This window comes from Malus sylvestris, chromosome 5, assembly GCF_916048215.2.
Source record: "Malus sylvestris chromosome 5, drMalSylv7.2, whole genome shotgun sequence".
Lineage (NCBI taxonomy): Eukaryota > Viridiplantae > Streptophyta > Magnoliopsida > Rosales > Rosaceae > Malus > Malus sylvestris.
Window position 1 is genome coordinate 3,635,787 of NC_062264.1, and position 21,914 is coordinate 3,657,700.

At 36.1% G+C, this 21,914-nt stretch overlaps 1 protein-coding gene across 2 annotated transcripts; it reads right to left on the minus strand.

The window, feature by feature from the left end:
- Positions 1-205: 205 nt before the first annotated feature.
- LOC126623594 (serine/threonine-protein kinase STY46-like) lies at positions 206-13,082 on the minus strand. Of its 2 annotated transcripts, none has more exons than XM_050292532.1 (16): positions 12,601-13,082; positions 11,756-11,870; positions 10,199-10,314; positions 9,919-9,999; positions 7,701-7,773; positions 6,644-6,754; positions 6,081-6,131; positions 5,866-6,005; positions 5,674-5,781; positions 4,819-4,892; positions 2,594-2,769; positions 1,644-1,739; positions 1,163-1,243; positions 1,034-1,084; positions 648-788; positions 206-562 (listed from the first exon to the last, which is right to left on the minus strand). In XM_050292532.1, the coding sequence occupies exons 1-16, from the start codon at positions 12,780-12,782 to the stop codon at positions 533-535; spliced, it is 1,626 nt and encodes a 541-aa protein (XP_050148489.1). In that variant the 5' UTR covers positions 12,783-13,082; the 3' UTR covers positions 206-532. The 2 variants fall into 2 exon arrangements, with proteins under 2 accessions (XP_050148489.1, XP_050148488.1); XM_050292531.1 differs by having other exon boundaries at positions 9,919-10,038; positions 12,601-13,080.
- Between the last annotated feature and the right edge of the window lie 8,832 nt (positions 13,083-21,914).

A 21,914-nucleotide genomic window follows, 5' to 3' on the forward strand; every position in this document is an offset into this window, starting at 1 on the left:
GTCATATTTTCTGAGCTTCCAAATGTTCCACTCCGTAACAAAACGATTCCGAGATGAAAACCGTAGGTCTGCACTACCCTTCTAAACTCGTTCATGCCAACAGAATGTACCCCTCGACCCCCTTGAGTGCAAGATACACTGCGTTTTGTGATCGTATCTACACCAAGCTCTTCATCCGACATAACCATCGCTATACATTAAAGCGTATAGGAAATATCTAGCGAGGCGTCGACATCTCATTACTCAAAAAGACAACACTTTACAATGACGTTTAACTGGGAGTTTTACTTACAGATGAGTTTTACAACACATAGGAAATCAGATCATCACGCACTATTGACACAGTGTTGGGCAATCTCTGTAATTTTCTCTTTTCCTCAAGTGTACAATGTAACCTCTATATTCATGTGAGAAACAAACGAAAAAACCAAAGCCTCATCCATATCCCAAATGCCTAAAATGAGCTGGTCAGAATGTTGCAAAAAGATAAGTTTCGGGGACTACAGAAATTTTCCGAGTCGTGTCATGACTCTCAAGTGCCATTGGAAGGTTCCGAAATTTCCTGAGATTTCAAGCATTTTATTTCAGTGTGAGGCTCAGAGAACACGGGAGAACCAAACATCAAGAAAGACGGGAGGGTGTCCTACCTGGACTTCTTGGAGGAGAGATTCAAGTTGAGCTGTTATATCGGAGAAGGAAGGCCGATTGGAAGGAAATGAATCCCAACATCTCTGCATTAATTCCAAAAGCTTAGGGTGTCCATTATTGGGAATTTCCGGTCTCAGCCCCTGGGAAATGGAATGTCAAACAATACATAACTATTTGGCACAAATACACATGGCGACAGAATAAACATGAAGTGTATGGATTAACAGGACTTCTTAAGAAGCAAATACAATGTGGGCTGTAGCAAACATGTCTGCATGAATCCAATACACACCCGGAAAAAAAAAATATATATATATATACAAACACACACACATATATATAATATTATAAATTATTTATAAACAGATATGAATCAACAGTAAACCTGTCTAACTCCCAAGGCAGCTTGTAACGGAGTCATGGTATCATATGGAACCTGCAATACAAAATCATACTAGTTGAAAAAAAGATTTTAAAAAGTTTGATAATGTGTATCACACGAGAGGAAGCATACTTTGGCTGTTACTAGCTCCCAAAGTACAATTGCAAAACTGAACACATCTGCTTTCTGATCATACGGTTGATGGTTGATAACCTTACAAAATACAAGAAACCAGTAAGATATTGAAATAACACTGTAAACTAATGTTGTCGAACTATGGTGCATTTGCTATAGTAATGATGCGGTCACAAAACCAGAATGTTAACATCTGAAATGTGATTAACAAAATAGGAAATTCAATAAATCATAGCCTGCTTGCCAAAACAAAGGGGATATTGTATGGGTGGTAGCTGGTCATAGTTAATGACAAACTAATCAATCCTTAGATCACGACAAAGGACAGTTTCCAAACCAAGTCCAACGATTTAAGAGTCGACAATAATTTTCAAGAAGCCTGTCCAGAACTTACATAAAATTCCTGATCTCCTATGGAATAAAATTGGAAAGAAAAAAAACAAATAGAAAGGAACATATTAAACCAGAAGAATCAGACCTCAGGTGCCATCCATCTATAGGTTCCAGTCTCTGCTGTCATTACACCCTCTTGATTCTGGAACCGAGCAACACCAAAATCTGCCACCTTTACAACCTAAAGACAAATAAGAAAATGATTTCAACGGTTAAAGGAACAGACACTTATTTGTTTTTCTAAACAAAAAAATAGAACTGCCAGGATATGAGCGCAGAGATTTCAACCATTATTACATGGAAAACTAACTTGTAAACAGTTTACCCATTATCAAAAACAAAAACCTGCCAAGTTTAACAACAAACTCTACTTATAGTTTTTAGAAAATATCAATAAACTTGTGGAAAGTAGAATTGCATTACTTGCATCTTTAAACACATATCAATATATTGCATCATTCATGTCATCCTGAAAGTATCAGTTTCACCATTGACAAAAATTTGGAAGACATCAACTCAGTGTGTCCAAGAGAATTTTGGTAGAATTGAATATTTGAAACACAGATATACTTCTTCAAACAATCAAACTTCATATCTCAAAGCACAATGCATGCAGGGTTGTTGATCCCAAATCAACCCAATCAAACAATTACCTCATATAAACAATTCATGGTTTGGTTACTCAAGTCGGTCCAATAACATGCAGGGTTGTTGATCCCAAATCAACCCAATCAAACAATTACCTCATATAAACAATTCATGGTTTGGTTACTCAAGTCGGTCCAATAACGACAACTTATATCAACTAAAGTAGCAATAAATCCACTAAAGACATTATGGCCCTTTTTAAAAAATTACAAACAAATCTGTGGAACTTTACTGTTTTCCCGTCGCCTAAGTTAAGCTATACATGTACAATCACAAATTAAATCAATCCAGTTATCATGAATATGCTGTTATTCTTCCCAAACCTAGGTTGCATTTATGCACAAAGTGAAGCTGCCAAACAAGCGAACAATAACCTTTAATTCTTACATTGTTAGTGTCCATTAGCAGATTTGCTGTCTTCAGATCCCTATGAATTATGTTATTCTGATGCAAATACTCCATTCCTTTACAGACATCAATCGCAAACTTTAGCAGTTCTGAAAGCTTCAAGATGTTATGATTCTTATGCAAATAATCGTATAGACTTCCACCAGGCATATACTCTGAAAGAAGAAAAAAACCAAACGAAATTTCATAATTATTTTCATAAGATAGGGCAAAAAACGACAGAAGAGTGGAAAAGGGAGGTTAAACGCATGTGCAATTAAAACAACTTCCAATAGTAGAAGCAGAGAGGCACTTACTAGAACATGTAACTTTAAACATCAGACAACAAAAGTAAAGGTACAATAATATGCATATGAAATATATGATTAAGAGTGGTAGCCATGTCTAAAGGATAAAGCCCATAATTTCCAAAGCACTTTAACATACAGAACTGCCCAAAGCCTTGGTACCATTCTGACTTATTCAGGTGATCAATAACTAATTTCAACATGATTACTGGACCAATTGAAGGAGGGAATTGTGTTAAAACAGCCAGGGTTAACGAAGCTAAACTCCTGAACCAAATAGTCTACTGCCAACCAAAATGTACCCTAGCTCTTGGTGCCATTTTAAGGTAACCTGATGATGAATGGCTGCAATTAACACTTGAAACTGGACCAACTTCTCAAATGAAATTGGAGACCTACAATCACCATCTGAGCCCTTTTCATTCTTAATTGGAAGATGGTAAACCAGCCTCATAAATTTAGAACTTCCTAGCTTATCCTCTCTGAAATGCCATCCCAATCCTGTTTACATTCTTTATGAAGTTGCTGTCTTGTGCTACATGGATTTACCAAAAAACCAAAGAGAAACAAACAACCAAACAAAGACGTACTCATGACATAATTTTTAGCTTCCATTACAAACAAGACATTTTTCTTCTTTTGCAAAAGAGAAGAAAAATAACAAGTGTAGCTTTTCCTTCCTGAACCATTGTCTTGATGAAAATATTGAAAGAGCTCATGACAGAACTTCTTATGTTATAGATCTCAATCCCTATAGTTTTTTTTTTTTTTTTTAAATGTTTTTTATTTCTTATTTTTTATGAAAACCATACTTTCATTAGCAGAAAAAGATGAGTACAATACAGCGACAAGTTGTCACTGGACTAATTATGCTCATCTACAACTACAAATGCATTTAAAACATAAAAGTTTTACATAAAGAAATCAAGATGAGATCTACAATACGACAACTTACTAACCACAAAAGGTACCCTGCCAAGAACTATTTCTAAACCCTCAACAAACAACACCCAAAGGTAATCCCAAAACGAACTCTATCTCACGAATGATCTACATCCTTCTACTCCTAACCCTCATGAAGCTTCATAATATGCAACAATATGCCAAAGGCTGACATTACATATAATTGGTAGTTCCAATACGCATGACATCCAAACAACTTAAGAGGAATTTAAGATATAGAACACAAGAAAATCTTCCTAAATGCTGCATACTCAGAGAAGAAGCATTAGCGCCTCCAGTGCTTAAGAGTATCAACAAAGTAAAAGTATGTTCCAAAAAAGATATTTTTAGTTCCATCAATACTTCTCTTGATTCTAATAAAAAATTTCGAAAAGTTAGAATGTAAATTTGGTTGGCTCCACCGATATCGGTGGAAACCATCCGATTTCATTGATTTTTAGTAAACCATTCGGTTTCATTGATTTTTAGTAAGGATGATTCTTGAATGAGGTCATAAAAAATGAACAGTTTGGATCAAAGGATTGCATTGATGGTTGGGCCCACAAAGGTCTGTTTTGGTGAATGGTAAAAGGGGATACCTTTTAAGAAAGGAACATCCGATTTCATTGATTTTGTGTAAGAATGATCCTTTGTTCCATAAAAGATATTTTATGAGGTATGTTGTGAATGGTAAAAAGGGATAGCTCTTAAGAAGGGAAATGTATGTTTGTGTGTGTGTCCCCTTATTTTGCTGTAAATTCATTTAGTGGAATCTACTATGCTTCACTTACAAAACTGAAAATAAAATAAAAAGGTATAAAACAATCTGATGCTTATTCTTACTTTTCTTAGTTGCAATGCTTCTAAAAGCATCTCCAAATGTAAGATTCTGAAACAGAATGAACAAAACCACAAAAAGAAGCTAACTTACAGGTATAGTAAATGTTGGAGGCAACCAACAGGAGAGTTCCATACCTGTCACTATGCACAAATGTGGAGACTTTGTACATGCACCGATAAAGCGCACAACATTACTATGATGGACCTCTCTGCCATCATAAACGGACATAAAATATATCAGTATTTAAGAATGAGTAACATACAATATCTTGGCATTTATTTTGAAATTTGTACTGAGGAAAATCCATGCAAACGGACACCTGATCAAGATGATATAAAATATATGCCCTTGAAAAGCATATAGCTTTTATTACATGTTTCCAGATGATGTGCCCCCACCCCAAAAGAAGAGAGGAATAAAAAGAGTGGTACTAGGAAGGTAATTTTGGGCACATAGGATCTGTTTAATATTTAAGGGAACTATCACAACCGGTCATTTGATTTGGAAGATTAGGAAATTTGCTATGTTCAGATTGTCCATAATCAATTTAAGTGTGGAATTGTTCACAAGGGTGCAGAAAGAAAACCACCCAGAGAATGTAGGAATTGTTCATGTACAGTCTAGCACATAGATGCAGAGGGTGAAAATAAAGTTCCAAAAAAATTATTTCTTTTAAGATTGAAAGTGCAGCCAAACTCGCGGAAATTTACTTCCAGGAACCTTGATTTGCTAAACAACTGGAAAGAAACTTAAGCTGTAACCTTCCAAAATCCCTTTTCCTACCCATGTTCTACTTGAACCAAATGTTTACCAGAATTAGGACAATGAATGTTATCCCTTATAATCTAAATTCATTAGGAGAAAATAATGGGAAAATCTTCAAATGTTCACAAGTGGAGAAGAGATCTCAATAGATTTGGTAAGCATATGAATTCCCTAGCAGGAACCAGCCAAGATCAAAAGGAGGATAAAGCTAGAAAATTATTCACCTTAAAATTGCCACTTCTTGAGCAAACTCATCCTCTAGGGCATCATTCAAATGTTCAGATCTCAAAATCTTAATAGCAACATCTTGACCAAGATAAATTCCGCGATACCTGAGAATGAACAGCAAAATAAAGTTAAGCAGCAGAAAGGACTATAAACGAATAAAGGAATTCCAGAAATAAAACACGTCTTACAAATCTCCACATGACCCAGATGCAATTCTGTCTCCTATCTTTAATAATCTTCGGTCTATTTCCCAGTTTCCCAGTTTTTGTTTCACCGATAATGCTTTCTCCACAGCCGAATGAGAATGTGAAGATCTTGACCACGACCCCTAAATTACCAAACAACAGATACATATTACTATCTTATTATTCTTTGATTATTTTAACAATGTGACGCAATTTACCTCACTTCTCGCAATTGCCTTTTCCATAGCTTCATATAGACCATCTGCATCCTGACCACAACATTGCAAAGTCAGCAACATTTGAACTCAGCACAGTTCCCTGTCATATAAGAAATATAAACGCAACTCCCCTTGATGTATTCCTAAGACATTTTCCTTGAAAAAACTTAGTTAATTTGATAAAACTCAGTATTTATAACAAAAACACCGGAAAGCATCAGATACAATAATTGTTTCGTAAAGTGAAGGTCATTGTAACAATGCCATAGTATAGATCAAAGATAAAGGCTGACTAAAAAGCATTCATCCATGCATACCAAAAGAAAGCATTAACAGCTTGCATAGCAAATCCATAACCAACAAAAAGAGACCTTCAAAGAAACAAACAAAAATAAGCGTAATGTAGCAGCATATATTTTAAGAAAAGCCATCCGACGTTTCATGTATTGGACATTACTCATTTGTAATATAGTTAACACGCAAAATTACAAGATACAAAACTCTGACCATAGAAAGTACACAGTGAATGACGATAAATACGTTATATAGTAGAAGAAATCTACCTCAACAGGCCATCCATCCACCACAAATACATCTAAAGAGTAGCCATCAGTTGTTGAGAAGACATGTGCTTCACGGATGTTAAGTCCTAAATCCGAAAGCAACGAAGAAAGCTAGAGAAAAATGATATAAGTCAGAAAGATGCGACCATAGTATGGTTCCAGTTCTGGAGTTCTCTTGGATTCTACAACATAAACAATATTTGTAATATGTATCAAGGGTACTGAATTACTAGTCTACTGCAACCTTTAAATTCATTTTCCACTTATTTCAGAATCTGAAGGCCATACATTTATAACTTCATATTAATAGATACAAATCATAATGACAAAGAACTATTCCAATACAAAGTCTTCTCACAATTATCTTTAATGCCCAATACCAGGCCATTACAGTGTCACATAACTACATCGTATTTTCTCCAAACAAGTAATAAACCCACTAAAAAGAGGCCAAAACACAACCCCCGTAGAAGCTGTCTACCCCAAAAGATAATAAGCATAAGCAGTACCAAATAAAATAAAAATAAGAAAACATCGGGTAGAAACTTGTATACATCCAAGTAAACCGATTTTTTAGATAGCTTTATACAGGACAACAAGTTAGGGTGTCATTAAAGAATGAAAACAAGACGGTGGTTGGAGTTATAAACATTAGGTGTTGAGCACACATTCATAGTAGTGAGTAATACCAAGATGACTCCTTAAGTGGAGACAGCGTATTACATGGTATGAAGCTATCAAATGTTAAAAACCCTTTAAAATTGAAAACATTCTGTACATGTGAACACTAAAACAGTAAAACTACAGAAATACTATCACGTATATGACCCTTTTATATTTAACACACTGAATAGTTGGACTTGGTCTACAAAATAGACCTTCAGCTTTAATTTGCAAACACACAAGGAAACAATCAGCAGAGTTTCGAGCTTCACACTCTTTTTATTTTTCAGAATTCAGATTCTAAGAATATTTTGAAACTGAAATCCAGGTAAAACTCCAGGTGGTAATACCAAACTTGATAACAAACAAATAACTTAAAGCTTCTCAGTCGTACCTGGCTAAGAAGCTTAGGCCTGTCAATAGTTGAAAATATTACTTCATGAATGGGAACATGTGGTATATCTTGCCTGCGTTATACAGCCCAATGGTCAATATCATTTCTGCATAAGTATAAATGTATTTTCAAATGGCAAACAAAGTTTTATTAAAGAAACTCAAAAGCACAGTACAAGACTCTGTGAACAACTGGTCCACCAACAAAATGATTCAACTCATAAATAATAAATAAATAAATAAATCCGAATTACACCTATGACAGTGTAATGAAACTCTAAAAACTACCCTGTAACAGCTCCCCAATCTAATAAGATGTTAGAAATTGATAGATCCCTAAAGGTGGAGAAAAACCAGCCCATAAGTATAAATGTAATCTGTCCAATATACGGACACAGTTCATATAAAAACAAAAGGGATTATGTTCACTGCCGAAAAAAATGCAAAAGAACTCCAATTTTACAAATTCAGTAGTTTGAAACAAAACTATACTTTAGGCTAATTGTTGATAAAGCTAATATCAGCATACAGAAAAATTTATTTTCTATTTTTATTTTGGAAAATAAGACCTTTAGCATATTACTTAATACATATGTCTGTTTATATGCATATGTCTATTTATATATGCATGCATATGTGTTTATGCATACAATTTCACGTTTACATATACACTTCTATGCATCATCATGTCTACCATTTATGCACATGACATATCATATAGAGTAATTGTTTGTCAACATATTCTTTATAGCTTTACGAAATGTTTATCTAACTTCTGTTTGATAAGATACAAAAAAATTATCAGAATAAAATTTTGATAAAAAAAATACTGCACATTAAAGCAAGAAGTAAGTTTTAAACAAGTGTCTTCCAACCTATGGAAAGAGAGCTTCACAAAATTCCACCCAAAACTTTGATACTGAAAGCCTATAGTAAGGCAACATACTTATTCTACTAGTAACTACTAAGAGCTAAAAATACTTGATGCTTGACCCATAACAATATTTTCAGTGCGCATCTCAATATTAACTCACTCTTCATTATCCCAAATCCTCGAAAATTTATACGGTAAATATGAGAATTCAAATGAAGCAAAACAATAACTATCTTTACTGAACATAACAATCTGCTCCATAACCAATTCATCTCTTCGACGCATCTATTCCCCACTCATTTATGCACCATTTAGGAAATAAAGAAAGGTCTGACTCTTCTTTAAAGCAATTACTAGTGTTAAATATTTTAGGCTTTTTAGCCAAAATAGTCCCTGAGATTGGCATAACTTCCCACTTTGGTCCATGAGATTTAAAATCAATAGAAGTGGTCCCTAAGTTTGTCCACCATCAATCATTTTGGTCCTTCCGGGACAAATTATGTTAAATAAGGACCAAAATGACAAAAATACCCTCAATTTAATAAACAATGGGCCAAAATGATTTGACAAAAATTGAAGGTATTTTTGTCATTTTATCCTTATTTAATGGATATTTTTCACGGAATGACCAAAATGATTGATGGTGGACAAACTCAGGGACTACTTATTGCGATTTTAAATCTCAGATACCAAAGTAAGGAATTATGCGAATCTCAGAAACCATTTTGACTAAAAAGCCAATATTCATCAGCCAAAGCCCAAGGTTAAAGTTAACTTTCCTAGCAACCACTGAATTCCATTAAATTCTTAAGGGAAAAAAAACTGATTGAGTGACAACCAATCAACCTTCGAAATAAAGATTTCTTACGAAGGGTTACTCAAAATAATTAGGGAATAGGGACCAAAGCCATTATGGCTCGTTGCTCTCAATATGCATTATGTTTCTATTGAGCCCTTTCATTTTATTTATTATTGGTTAGAGGCCAAAGAAAAGCTTGCGGCTCACTAAAATAAAGTAAATGAGTAAACCAAGATGCTGGCGAAAATTGAAGTAAGAAATGGTAAGCATTAATCTGACAATGGGAAAATGATGGTGATTTTCACCCCCCCCCCCCATTTTACCTCCCACACGCTCTTTGAAGTTTGAATTTAATATTTATTTGTTCTTCCATCCTTTGTCTTTATCTTAGAGGTGGGCCTTGACGAAGAGCAAACAAATATTAAAAACTGCAAAAGTGTGAGTGAAGTAAAATGGGGCATGTGAAAGTAAAAAATCTTGTTATGATGAACTACAGTAGTGTTTATTCTAAAACAGAAAACAACCCAACAAAATTTTGTCAAGTACCTTGTGGGAGAACACTCCGTCAGATGTCTTCCGTCCATGTCCATAGCATTCTTTCTAACATCCAAATTTAGGTCCCCGAGCCTAGAGCAAGGTTCAAAGTCAACCGCACAATTCCTAGTTCTACTCAGAGAAATGAAGTAAATAAGAAATAAATAAGTGACCACCAAAGGTCCACAGATAAATATCCAGAGAGTCATTGAAACCCTTGTTGGGAAAAAATACAGCAAAATATTTAAGCAATTAGATACTGAATACAACACAGATATAATACGGTTAATACCCATGTGACAGAGCAGCTCCTTCATTAGTTTCATCACATGATGGCCTTTGGGTTGAAGCAATACTTGTAAATTGTTGAACATCATCGTCGTCGTCATCTGTCCTGGTAGAAGTATTCTGATCACAAGTACACAGATGAACCAAAAGAAGATTAACATAAACATTGAGGAACTTTGTGATAAAAAAATAGAAGGGGAAAAAAAAAACTGATTACACATTGGAACAGCAGCAAAGTTTCTGATCTTTAAAAGATTCTGTAAAATCTTATTTTTCAAGTGTAGTCAAGGCTTCTTTAGTGGGAAAAGGCTTTGTTGTTGTAGTCAAGGCTTCTTTAGGAAAAGTGACAGTCAGTACATGCAACAAGATTACACATTACCACACATTGTGATTGATCCAGATCCTGGTCAACAACATCGTGAAATAACAATTCCATCTTTTTTCCCAGAACCCAAAAATGTTTCCGATAGATCAGCTAGTAAAAATCATATCAGACTAAAAGAAGGTATAGTTGAAATACTAAGTAAACTAAATCACACTAGCTAATCAGTTTTTTATTTTGTTCTAATTAACAATATAACAAGTAATGTCTATATGACATAATGACTTTTTATTTTATTCTGAGACTAAGAAAATCTTATTAAAAGAAAACTTATATCATTAATTACCCAAAAAAATTTAGTTCTGAGGTTAAGACTAAGGACTTAGGTAATGGTAACTTTTGTTGAGTACTAACATATTGAAAATCAGAAGCCGAACTTGTGCGACAAATAGTAACCAATTGGAGATAAAAAATTTAAATGAACCTACAAAGTTTACAGTGAATGTGCTGAAAAAAGGCTAGTTTAGATTTTGGTTTTTAAGAACTAATTTGGTTTTTTCATTTGGGCTGTCTTGTACACTTGTGGTGTATACCCAAGTTTTCAAACCTAAAGCGCACAAGTTTGCATCAGTAGGCAAGGAATTTGTAGTCCTACCATATTTGGAACTTGAAACCATGCACCAACCTTATCTTCTTCTCCACTGAAGCCCTTTACTTAGTGCAAGCCAGAGTCATAACAAAGTAGTAGCACAGAACCGTTTGTGTTAATTATACCTCCTTCCTCAACGTTGCAACCGCGGCTTTATACCTTTTAAGGATAACATTTTCCCAATTATTCCATCATTTCTCAAAGCTAACCACAGTTAGGGACATTGTGAGTCATTGTCAAGGAAGTCGCTGGTGCCCCATCCTTCTGTGGGCTTAAAAGGAAATATAGTATTTGTCCAAATAATTTAAACTTTTTATGGAATACAAAGATTATGTGAATACAAGTTGTTACAGACATTCTAACATGTGGCTTTTCATAACAACAACAACAACAACAACAAAGCCTTTTCCCACTAAGTGGGGTCGGCTAGGCTTTTCATAACAACAGGAAATAAACTAATACTTGGTTTAGCACTGGAACTCAAAAGTAATTATAGTTCAGAACAAGATTTTTAGCAGTGGAACTCAAAGTAATTCTAGTTCAGAACAAGATTCCAAACATAAACTACTGAAACAAATGATTGTTAGTACCTCCATGAAACGGACATGATAAACGGGCCGCTTTTCTGGGTCTTTTGCCAAAGCAAGAAGCTTTTGATGTAACAAGACATCTTCCACTCTATCCAAGTTAACATCAAGTCCATAACTGTGCAGAGAACAAAATCAGTAAAATAAATAACTAACGTAGAATTAGGTTCATCACCCTCCCCATCAAAAGGACAACGAAACATGTTGCTATTGCTCTTATGAAGTTCTGCAGTAGAAAATATCTTGGAAAATCTAGTGAATACTTTTCCCGGTAATATTTTAAACAAATCTTCATTATAACATAGGGCCTGGAAAGGTTTGCCTTGAAATAACATTTCTTGACAAACCAAAGGAAAATTTGTGCCTCCCGGAAAGGTACTTCCAAAAAGAAGAATACTTTCCAGTTCAAATAAAAATAGGAAAAAATTGACTGCGCTGTGCGGGACTAATTTCCGTCCAAACACACATTGCATATCTCACATAGTCAAACCGACTAATTCTTACAGATAATAAGCAAGAAAACAACACACACACACACACAACATTTCCAGCTCAACAAATAGTCATATGCATACAGAACAAAGATTACAGCACAAAATCGACATTCAAACGTATGCACAAACTTATTGGTGCTGAAACATTAAAAACTTCACCAAAACCGCTCCGAAAGCATATTAACTCAAGAAATCAATCATGTTTGGATCATCATTTGAGACTCTAAGAGCTTCACAACGATTCATACTTCAATAATATAATAATATTCTGTTCTGAAAAAACTGATTGCAGAACAAATCAATAGCCGAAGTTCGTTAAAATGAAAATACAGGAAAGTGATCGAAGTGGAATACCTAGCCGGCAAGCGGTTGAAGTGCGCGTCCAAGTGTCCACGGAACTCCGGCAGAGTCAGAGCGTCTTCATGGCCGCTCTCCACCAAGCGGTTGTAGACATCGTTTCGGACATCGTAGTTACTGAAGCCGACGAAGCTTCTCGGCGGCGAGGAGCTCTCTCCGACGCCCTCGGTCAAATCCATAGGGGAAGGTCAAGTCAGCAAGTTTTCCATGAAAATACGGAAGAGGTGGAGGAGAAAGCGAGTTCGGAGAGCTGTCGATGATCAGCAGAGGATCTTTGACTGTTGGTGGAATCCAGAAGAAAGACGAGGACCTGTATGAGATTTCGCGAGGAAGCCAAGGGCAATTTCGTCATACAAAATCACTGTAGCAGCGTGAAGTTTCCGAAAAGAGAAGGCAAGTTTGAACATTGAAGGAGAGAAGAATGTCATCATATGGTTAGAGAGAGAATGAGTAGGGATTAGAAAAGGAAAATACCTCCGTCCTAAAGTCAAGACAAAACATTTTCCCTTTTTTATTCATATTTTATATATTATCTGATGTAAACTACATATTCATATAATTCCATTTGGACATGCCCCAGAGCCTCTGGCAGCACAACCAAGACAACGGTGGGTTTTCTGCTCTTGTAGGAGTGGAGAGACAGAAGTTTTGAGAATTCAAGAGTCAAATGATGACAAGGACTAGGAAAAGCTTGAACCCAATTCCTACCGTAATGAATTTAAGCGCAATTGAAATTCCTGTAAATTTTTACTAATTTTTTTTTCTAAATCTCACAGTCAAGCCACCCTATCACCATCCTATAAACTAATTCTCTCTTTCTCTCTTCTTAATTGCCAACCCCTTTTTTTAAATACCTAATCCTTTGAAAAACAATAACTCCTCCTATAAAAAATTTAAAAAAATATATTTGGGAAGAGTAAAAATAACACACATTAAGTGTGCAGCCTTTTGCTAGTATTAAATAGTGGAGTGGATATGGTTGAAATTGTGGGGGAATATAATAAGGGTGTGTTTGTTTCCCTTCATTAACCCTCATTGGACTGGACTAGACTAATAGTTAGTCAAATCCCATGTTTGTTACTTCACGGGACTAGCTTTAGTGGGAGTAAGCCGGACTCGCCTCGATTAAGGACCGTGCTAGACGGTTTTAGCGAGAGACGTTGCGAACCATAGGACAAGCTAATCCCTTCGATCACTATCTGCTCGCGTCCTCTACTCTTATCTTTGCTCGCATTATCTCCCTCTCTCCTCGTCCCCAACCCTGAATCATGAACAAAGACCTTAATTCAAACTTGAATCGCATAACTCACGAGCTCCGTCGTCTGATTCACCTTCGCTCAAACCAAGCTCATTGGTCACGCCTTCCGATTGGGCTCCTTCCTCCTAGACCTTAATTTTCAACAGCAAGGACTTCGAGCTTCGTCCTCCTTGACCTCTTCCACTGTTACCTTTGCTCTGCTTTGCCCCTCACATCTCCTTCTTCCCTGCTTCCCACAACCAGAAAAATTGAACCCAGAAAAGGGAAACGGGAAAGAGACAGTGGCACAAATAAAATGGCTGAGAAAAAGGAGAGGGGAAGGATGCAGTGGGCGGACAAAAAAATGAGAGAGGAAGATGATTAAGAGCTTGACCAAAATAAAAAGACAGAAGATGGTTCTAGAAAAGAAAATGATAATTTAATAATAAAATATTAATGTATATAGATTAAATTAATGATAAAATATTGTAAATATAAATTTAATAATATAATAAATGAGTCCTGCTTTTTAGTCTAACACAGCACCAAACGCTTCACTAAGGGCTGGTTTGGTATTGTTGTGCTTTGAAAAAAAACTGTTTCTGTTGTGCTGTGAAAATAAGCTCATTTTTGCTGCTTCACGTTTTCAGTTTTTTTTTTCACCCAAAACTGTGAAAATAAGCTATTTTTAAGTGTTTATCAAACACTTTTTTTAGCTCAGTTTTTTTTTATACCCATTTTTTATAAAAGCACCTCAGTACCAAACCAGTACTAAATCAGTCCAGCTTAGTCTATTCTAAGCCAATCCAGCTTAGTCCCTAAAGTTAGTCCAGTTCGAAATAATCCGATGCAACAAACACACCCTAAATGTTTTGTAGTTAAGAGGAGTTCCACCCCAGCCCTTTAGGCTAGCACCCAGCCCAAGCCAGGCCACAGGTCAGCCCAGAATCGACAAAGTAAAGGGATGGGCCATCTAACACCAACATGGCGTCAACGGGCATTTGAATTTTTTTTTGTGCCAGGTGCATGGGAAGCACGCGTGAATGGGCGCGTGTCGCCGACAAGAATCAGAGTCGGGGCCCGCATGCGGAAGCGCACTAAGCGAACAAATAGGGAGGCCACGTGGCCCGTCTTGGGCTGTTGATTTCCAACGGCTAGTTTTCTGGATCGTTGGATTTCCAACGGTCAAACATTTTTGAATTTGACATCCAACGGCTAGTGACGTGGCTTGATTTAGACCGTCCTATCCACAGATCAACGGTCCATGTTTTTGCCTCAAAAATAAAAATAAATAAATAAAAGCACAACGGTAAGAATTATGACCGTTGGCCACATGTCAACATATAGGTTGTTGGATTTGAATATTTTTTAAATCAAACGGTCCATATTAATTAACTAAATTAAAATTTATAAAAAATTAATTAAAAATTATGAAATATTGTTAAAAAATACAGAAAAAAATTATTTATTTTTCTATAAATACCTAATTCTTATCTTCCACCTTACACCACATTTCAATATTTTCAACACTTTTTTACCAAAGCTTTCATAAAATAGTACGTTCGGATAATGACAGGTGACGTGATAAGATTGATTGAAAATCTTATCGAAATCTTGACTAAATTATTGTAAACAAGGTATTAAATATCGATGATATCGGAAATATCGGCAGTCCAAAAACACGGAAATTTCGATGGAAATATCGGGATATTATCGATATCGATAAAAATTGAATAAAAACCATGGAAATTGTAAGAAAAACTTGAAAATTTTTATTGAAACTTTGCAGGATGTTTATTTAGTCAATTATCTATTAGTTTATCACAAAAAATTGGAAAGAAATGCATTGCATGATAGATATAACTGATTTAAGTTGATTATATAGCGAGCTGACAAACATTGTGAGTGTAGAAAATATGTAGTAATTAATGAAAGAAATTTAAACACACCATAATCATTTATATATAATGAATTAGTACAATATTTTACACTTTATACATTGCATGGTAAGATACATAAGTGACTTAGCAAGGTCTAAAATATCGATGATATCGGAAATATCGGTAGTAAAAAAAAATATCGGTAGTCTAAAAACACAGAAATTTCGATAGAAATATCGGGATATTATGGATATTTTAGACCATGATTGTAAACAGATAGTGACACGTGACGTGTCTGAATTTGTTGAAAATCATAGCGGAAATCTATTCACAAAATATTACGTTCGGATAATAACAAGTGGTGTGACAAGATTGGTTAACAATCCTATCCGAAATTAAAACTATTTTATTTATTTATTCTTTTATAAAAAAATTAAAATATTTTAAATGGGCTAGGTGCCAGCACATTTTGTAGGGATGGAGATCGTTTGTGCCAGCGCATTTTTTAGACTTTATGCCAGCTCTTTTTTTAGGGGTGAAGATGTATTTAATCTATTACTGTTCACTGGAGTCTATAATTGTTCACTGAGTTAAATGGGTTGGATGCTAGCGTATTTTTTTAGAGATTGAACTGCACTAAGGAAATGCCCAGGTTCATTTGGCGCGAGTCACGTGGTAAATGTGGTCTGCTGGTTACACGCAAACGAAAAAAAAAACTCATGCCATAATTATGACGAAGCTCCACCGCTATAAATTTATCCAGTAACTCACACTTGTTTGTTTCTCCATGTTATACGTTGGGCGGACGTCCTCATTTGTTTGTTTCTCTTTTTGTCTAATAACTCACACTTTATAGAGGATTATCATATTTTTTTAATGTGAGTAGCCAGTGCTATCCTTTTGTTTTTTAGTACAATGATATATTTTACATTAAGAAGAAGAGAGAGTTCGGCTAAACCACACAATGAGCAATCTAATTTAGTATCGAATTCGCCATCCACGAGATTCAAACCTAAGACCTCACTTACAAGTAAAGAGGAATATCATCAGACCATAGTACCGAGTGACGCTAGATCTAGTACTTGAATATTGTGATATTTCAGTTTTAAAGGTCTAAGTTTTTTAATAGAAACAAAGGAAATCGCGGAAAAAAAAAAACTTTAGTGTATTCACCGAGGCATTTGTCGTACACTTGTTGGACTTGTCGCTATCTGAATCATGTTGCACACATGTCGACATATATCAACATATGCCGAAGCAAACTAATGAGTGCTATCGAGAGAATTTGAATGATCTCAACGCAACATGCCGAGTGCTGTCGAGATATGTCTAGTAGACATTACATCAAGGCTTAAACGTTAAAATGATCCATGTGTTTAAGTCATTGGGTCAATTTAGTCCCTACGTTTTCAATTTGGTCAATTTGGTCCATGTGTTTATCTCCATAGCCAATTAAAGACATTTCCACCTAATTTCTGTAAAAAAAAAATACAAATTATTATAAACATATTTATAAAATTATAATTTATTTGATTTAAAATATTTAAAATGAAATAAAATTAAAAATTAAAAGAAAAATTCTCCTCCCAACTCTCCGACCTCCTCCCGAACATTACTGTCACAGCCCGTCCCGGAATTATTAATTCCGAGGACGTGAGATGACCAATGTGACCTTAAACGGGATTAAGGTGTGTAAATGTATGACATTTGTTTTACTTTAAGATCCTAAACTAGGGTTAGATTTATATTTGTATGTGTTAATTTGTGCTTGGACTTAGGTAGGGCCTCCTACCCTGAATTCCCTCCCTAAAACCCGTAACCTTTCTTCTCTCTTCTTCTTTCATTCCAGACTCTCTCTCTCTCTTATTCTTTTCTGAAAACTCTCTCATTCTCTCTCTTACTCTCGAACTCACGGCAACCACCAAGAACCACCACAATCTTGTACCAACGTTCCATTTAAGACCACCATCGTGATCCTGGGGACTTCACGAGCACGGGGATACCAATTTCAGGTGAGTTTCACTTCGAAAACCCTAGTTCTAAAGTTGCCGTGAGATGACACTGTTCATGAGCTTTGAATTGGTTACGTTTTAGGCTAAAAAAAAGATCACAGCGAGTTTAGTAAGGTCCCAAGGAAGCTCGGAGTGCTTCGTTGGAAGTTTTTGGACGTAAGAACACGGAGATCGACAAGTTCAAAGTTTGGCCGGAGCTTTCGAGGCGTTTTCCGGCGAATCCCCGGCGAGTTAGGAGTCGAGGTAGGTATCAATCTCTTCGTCTCGTCAAGTAATACAACTTTCCTTTTTGTTTCACTCAATTTCGTTGAGTATTGAAGAAGTTATACTCATTTGAAAAATACCCAGTTTCCGGCGACCTCCGAGGCTTTCGAGGCAGTTTCCGGCCAAACCACGGCGAACTAGGTGTTGTGCAACTAGAATGATCAATACGACTGATTCAACTCTTATCTCAATAATACGTCGGCCGGATCCACTCCGCGTGGTCGGTACGGCCGAGCCTATAACTCACCAATTTCTCATGTGTCAGTCGAATCCACTTCTCATGGTCTGTACAGCTGAACATATAACTCATCAAATCTTTTTGTACTCACGGTCAATCCGACCAAACTACTAAGTCCATAACTCTGCTGAATCGACACTATGATATCATGGAAAATTGTTGAGTACAACTGATTCTAGGGACGATTCACAATTCTGTGTCCCCTCTGTTCACATAAACACATTCATTAATTTCACACTTCCCAAAGTGTTAATTTTGTACCTGCTGCACAAGGTACATTTCCTTTACTCGAGACACCTTGTCTCAAATATCGGGGATTACCAACGGATTGGGAATCCGAGTTACGGATCTTCCGGAATTGGAATTGTAAGTCCATAATATAAAATGTTAACCGTCACTTAGTTTTGGAAATTGACGGAGATCCGACCGTTGGATGGTAATGAAATTTTAGGATGTTGTCCTAGAGGTATAATGTGGACCTCTGGAAGTTATGGATTTAAAATCTGAGTGGCAGATCTTCCGGATCGATCAACGTAGTGACGTATTTTATATAAGTTATGTATTCTATCGATATGAATTCTGAGCCTGGATTTGATTACTATTCTAGGCGGCGATCGTCATGACGCCTTGATGTGTGGTGCTAGGGAGTTGTTGGACGAACTCCAGGTGAGTGGGCAGTTTTGTTTTCCGTATATATATATACTTGACGTTTCCCAGAAATTGAATTGAAATGAAAATATGTTTAAAATGAAATACATATGAGTTATGTGGAAAAACGGGAAGTGAAATACCATGCATAGAATTGATATGAAAAGTATATAGAAATGTGAGTTGAAATGCCATGCATGAATTAATATATGATGCATATGTATGAATTGGTGCGGTGGACGCACATGTAAGAATTGATTTATGATGCATATGTATGAATTGGTGCGGTGGACGCACAGGTAAGAATTGATTTATGATGCATATGTATGAAATGGTGCGGTGGACGCACAGATGAGTATTTAATTACTGTTATGATGATGATGATATATATTGAGCTCAAATCCTGCACCATGGTTTAGTGCTTATAGTATTCACCGCATCGCACGCTCGCCTTGGATCCAAGTAGATGCTAGTCGTACAGTCCACGCGGAGTGGGTACGACAGACCAGTCGCGAGAGTGTTAGTGAGATTCCGACTGGTGGGTGACCTTAGATTATGTGCACAGATGACTTATGAGAAGCACTAGAGCGTAACTTGTGTGCAGAAGGCCGGACGGGTCACAGAGGTGACTCCGGTAGAGTGATAATGATAGATTTTGAGCTCTAGGTTCAACCGTATAGGGCTATTAGAGGGCCTACGGTTGATTACTTTCTTGCACCTGATATGATTATGTTGATGCATTCATACCTTATTACTGTTGAGATGATGTGGCATGGCATAATTAATATGAGAAATGTTGAGATGATGTGGCATGGCATAATTGTTATGAAAATGTTGAGTTAACGACTTGAAGTCTTGAGAATATATATGTATATTTATATTTTACATTTCTGGGAAAGTATACAGGTTTTACGGAGAGGGGTTACAACGTTTTGAGAAATGTTTGGATTTGGAAAAAGAATTGTTTTACTGACCCACTCAATTTTGGTTTTGCGCCCCTCCAGGTTCAGGAATCACAAAGGTGTGGTGACTACGAGGAATTCGACGGTGTTCTGACAGATTGGACAAAATTAGGACTCACCTTCGGGTGTATCAACTTATAAATTGTATCTTAAAGCTTCCGTACTGTGCAAATGGTCACGTCACTCTCACGTGACGGCCAGCATGCCCTCCTTCGGGACGGGGTGTGTCAATTACACCCTATCTTCTCTGTGTCACAACCTTTATCAATTTTTTAGATTGCAAGTTTTATTTTTTATGTGTTATTTCTCATTAATTTGCATTTTTCTGTAAAGAGAAAAGGTAATTATTTCTCATATGATTTTTCTTATGAATTTCTTAAAAGAGATTGAATGAAATGTCCTTAATTGACTAACAGAGACAAACATGATGACTAAATTGGCCATATGACTATAACACATAGACCATTTTGACATTTAAGCCTTACATCAAACACTTGATGGCCACAAAATGACGCATACTAAACATTTCAGAGGGTCCTCAAAAGACCTTCACATGTATATTTCTGGACTCTAAGTGGTCTTAGGACCACCTTGGTCTCAATGTACATCCGTCACTGGGAGTAACATGTCCCATTCCTAGAAGCATTAGACATATCTTGTTCAGTTTGATGTAATGGAAGTTGGAAGCGAGTGTTCTATTTATAAAGTACTTACAAAATTATTATTCATTTATTTTAAGGAAAACTAATGAAAAGGGCTTGAAAACTTTGAGTTTTAATGATAAGGACAAAATAAAGGGTAAAGTGAATAGTACCAGGATTGACTTTTCAGTGTAAAAATGTGGTTTTTCATTAAAGTGAACAGTACCGGGTGCTTTTCGTTAAAGTTCCTTTTATTTTATACGGTAAAGAGACAACAAATAGAAGTGCTTAGGGAATGACACACCAAACGATCAAAATAGAAGGCAAGTCCGCGCGCTACCGTGAATGGAGGAGTGTAAGAATAGTCACCTGCAAAAAAGAGAGACAAACTGTGAATTCCTAGGAATTGGGTGTGGTACCAACCAAATGCTATCTGAGGTCAAGTCAGTAAAGGTTTTATAACTCAAGCAGTGGGTTAGAGAGCGAAAGAGCGATATGTATGTAGAGTGCACAATATTAGAATTACCTTGATGAATCCTAAATAGGTGTATCATAGTGATTGAGAGAGTCATTTTAGGGTAGTGAATCTGAATAAAGCTGGGAAAATTCTAGCTGACATCTAGCAATAGATATTCTCTTCTTATAAAATTGTGATTACTTATAGCTCAAGTCAATCCCTAATCTCCACGAATAGGAAACTAGTTCGTAGGAACAAGCTTCCGTATCTTGCAGAGCAAGCATGGGTTATTCTCAACAAGACCTGCAGCCTTGCCCGCCATTTGTACAACCCAATCCAATCGAGCCCACTTAGTCCATGACCAAACTAGAGAGGCGCTTACATTTCGATCCATCGTACTCTGACAAAAAAAAAAAAAAAAAAATCATGTCCCACAATACCTTCATTCTACAACTGAGAAATTTGAACTTTATGTCCTAGATATACTCACCACATCCACGACAAAGTTTACTTCCGCGAAGAGAGGAATAAGAATCCAAATGTCTTTAAATAAAGCAATGATTGTCCATGGAGGTAAAATATACGATCAACAACAATCTTGACATCCCCTTTAACTTCACTTTTCTCCACCCTCAATTAAGAGCGAAGGCTAGAGGCTTGACATTCAACACTTGAGACATTGTCCTACAAATCTAGTTGGTACCCACTAAAAGAGCAACTCCATTATCATCTGTAATGACTCCAAAATTTAGGACAAGGCCATCAAAGTCGATTGTGATCCATCCTTAGTCATTGATATATGTTATGAGCCATTAGTAGTAGTTCATTTATTTCTCCTAAGATTTACTAGAGGGTTCATTTATTATCTTAGAAGCACCGTAGAGAATATGATTGGTAATGTCACAAGTTTTCAAAACATTGTAATGACGCAAGTTTTACAGACATCACTTGAACTGTTTATTGGCGTATAGA

Coding starts and splice junctions, on each gene's coding strand:
- LOC126623594 (XM_050292531.1), bottom strand. CDS start 12,782: ATGGATTTGACCGAGGGCGTCGGAGAGAGCTCCTCGCCGCCGAGAAGC. Junction 6,006..6,080: donor AGGCAATTGCGAGAAGTGAG/GTAAATTGCGTC, acceptor TTGGTAATTTAG/GGGTCGTGGTCAAGATCTTC. Junction 789..1,033: donor CTGCCTTGGGAGTTAGACAG/GTTTACTGTTGA, acceptor TCCATTTCCCAG/GGGCTGAGACCGGAAATTCC.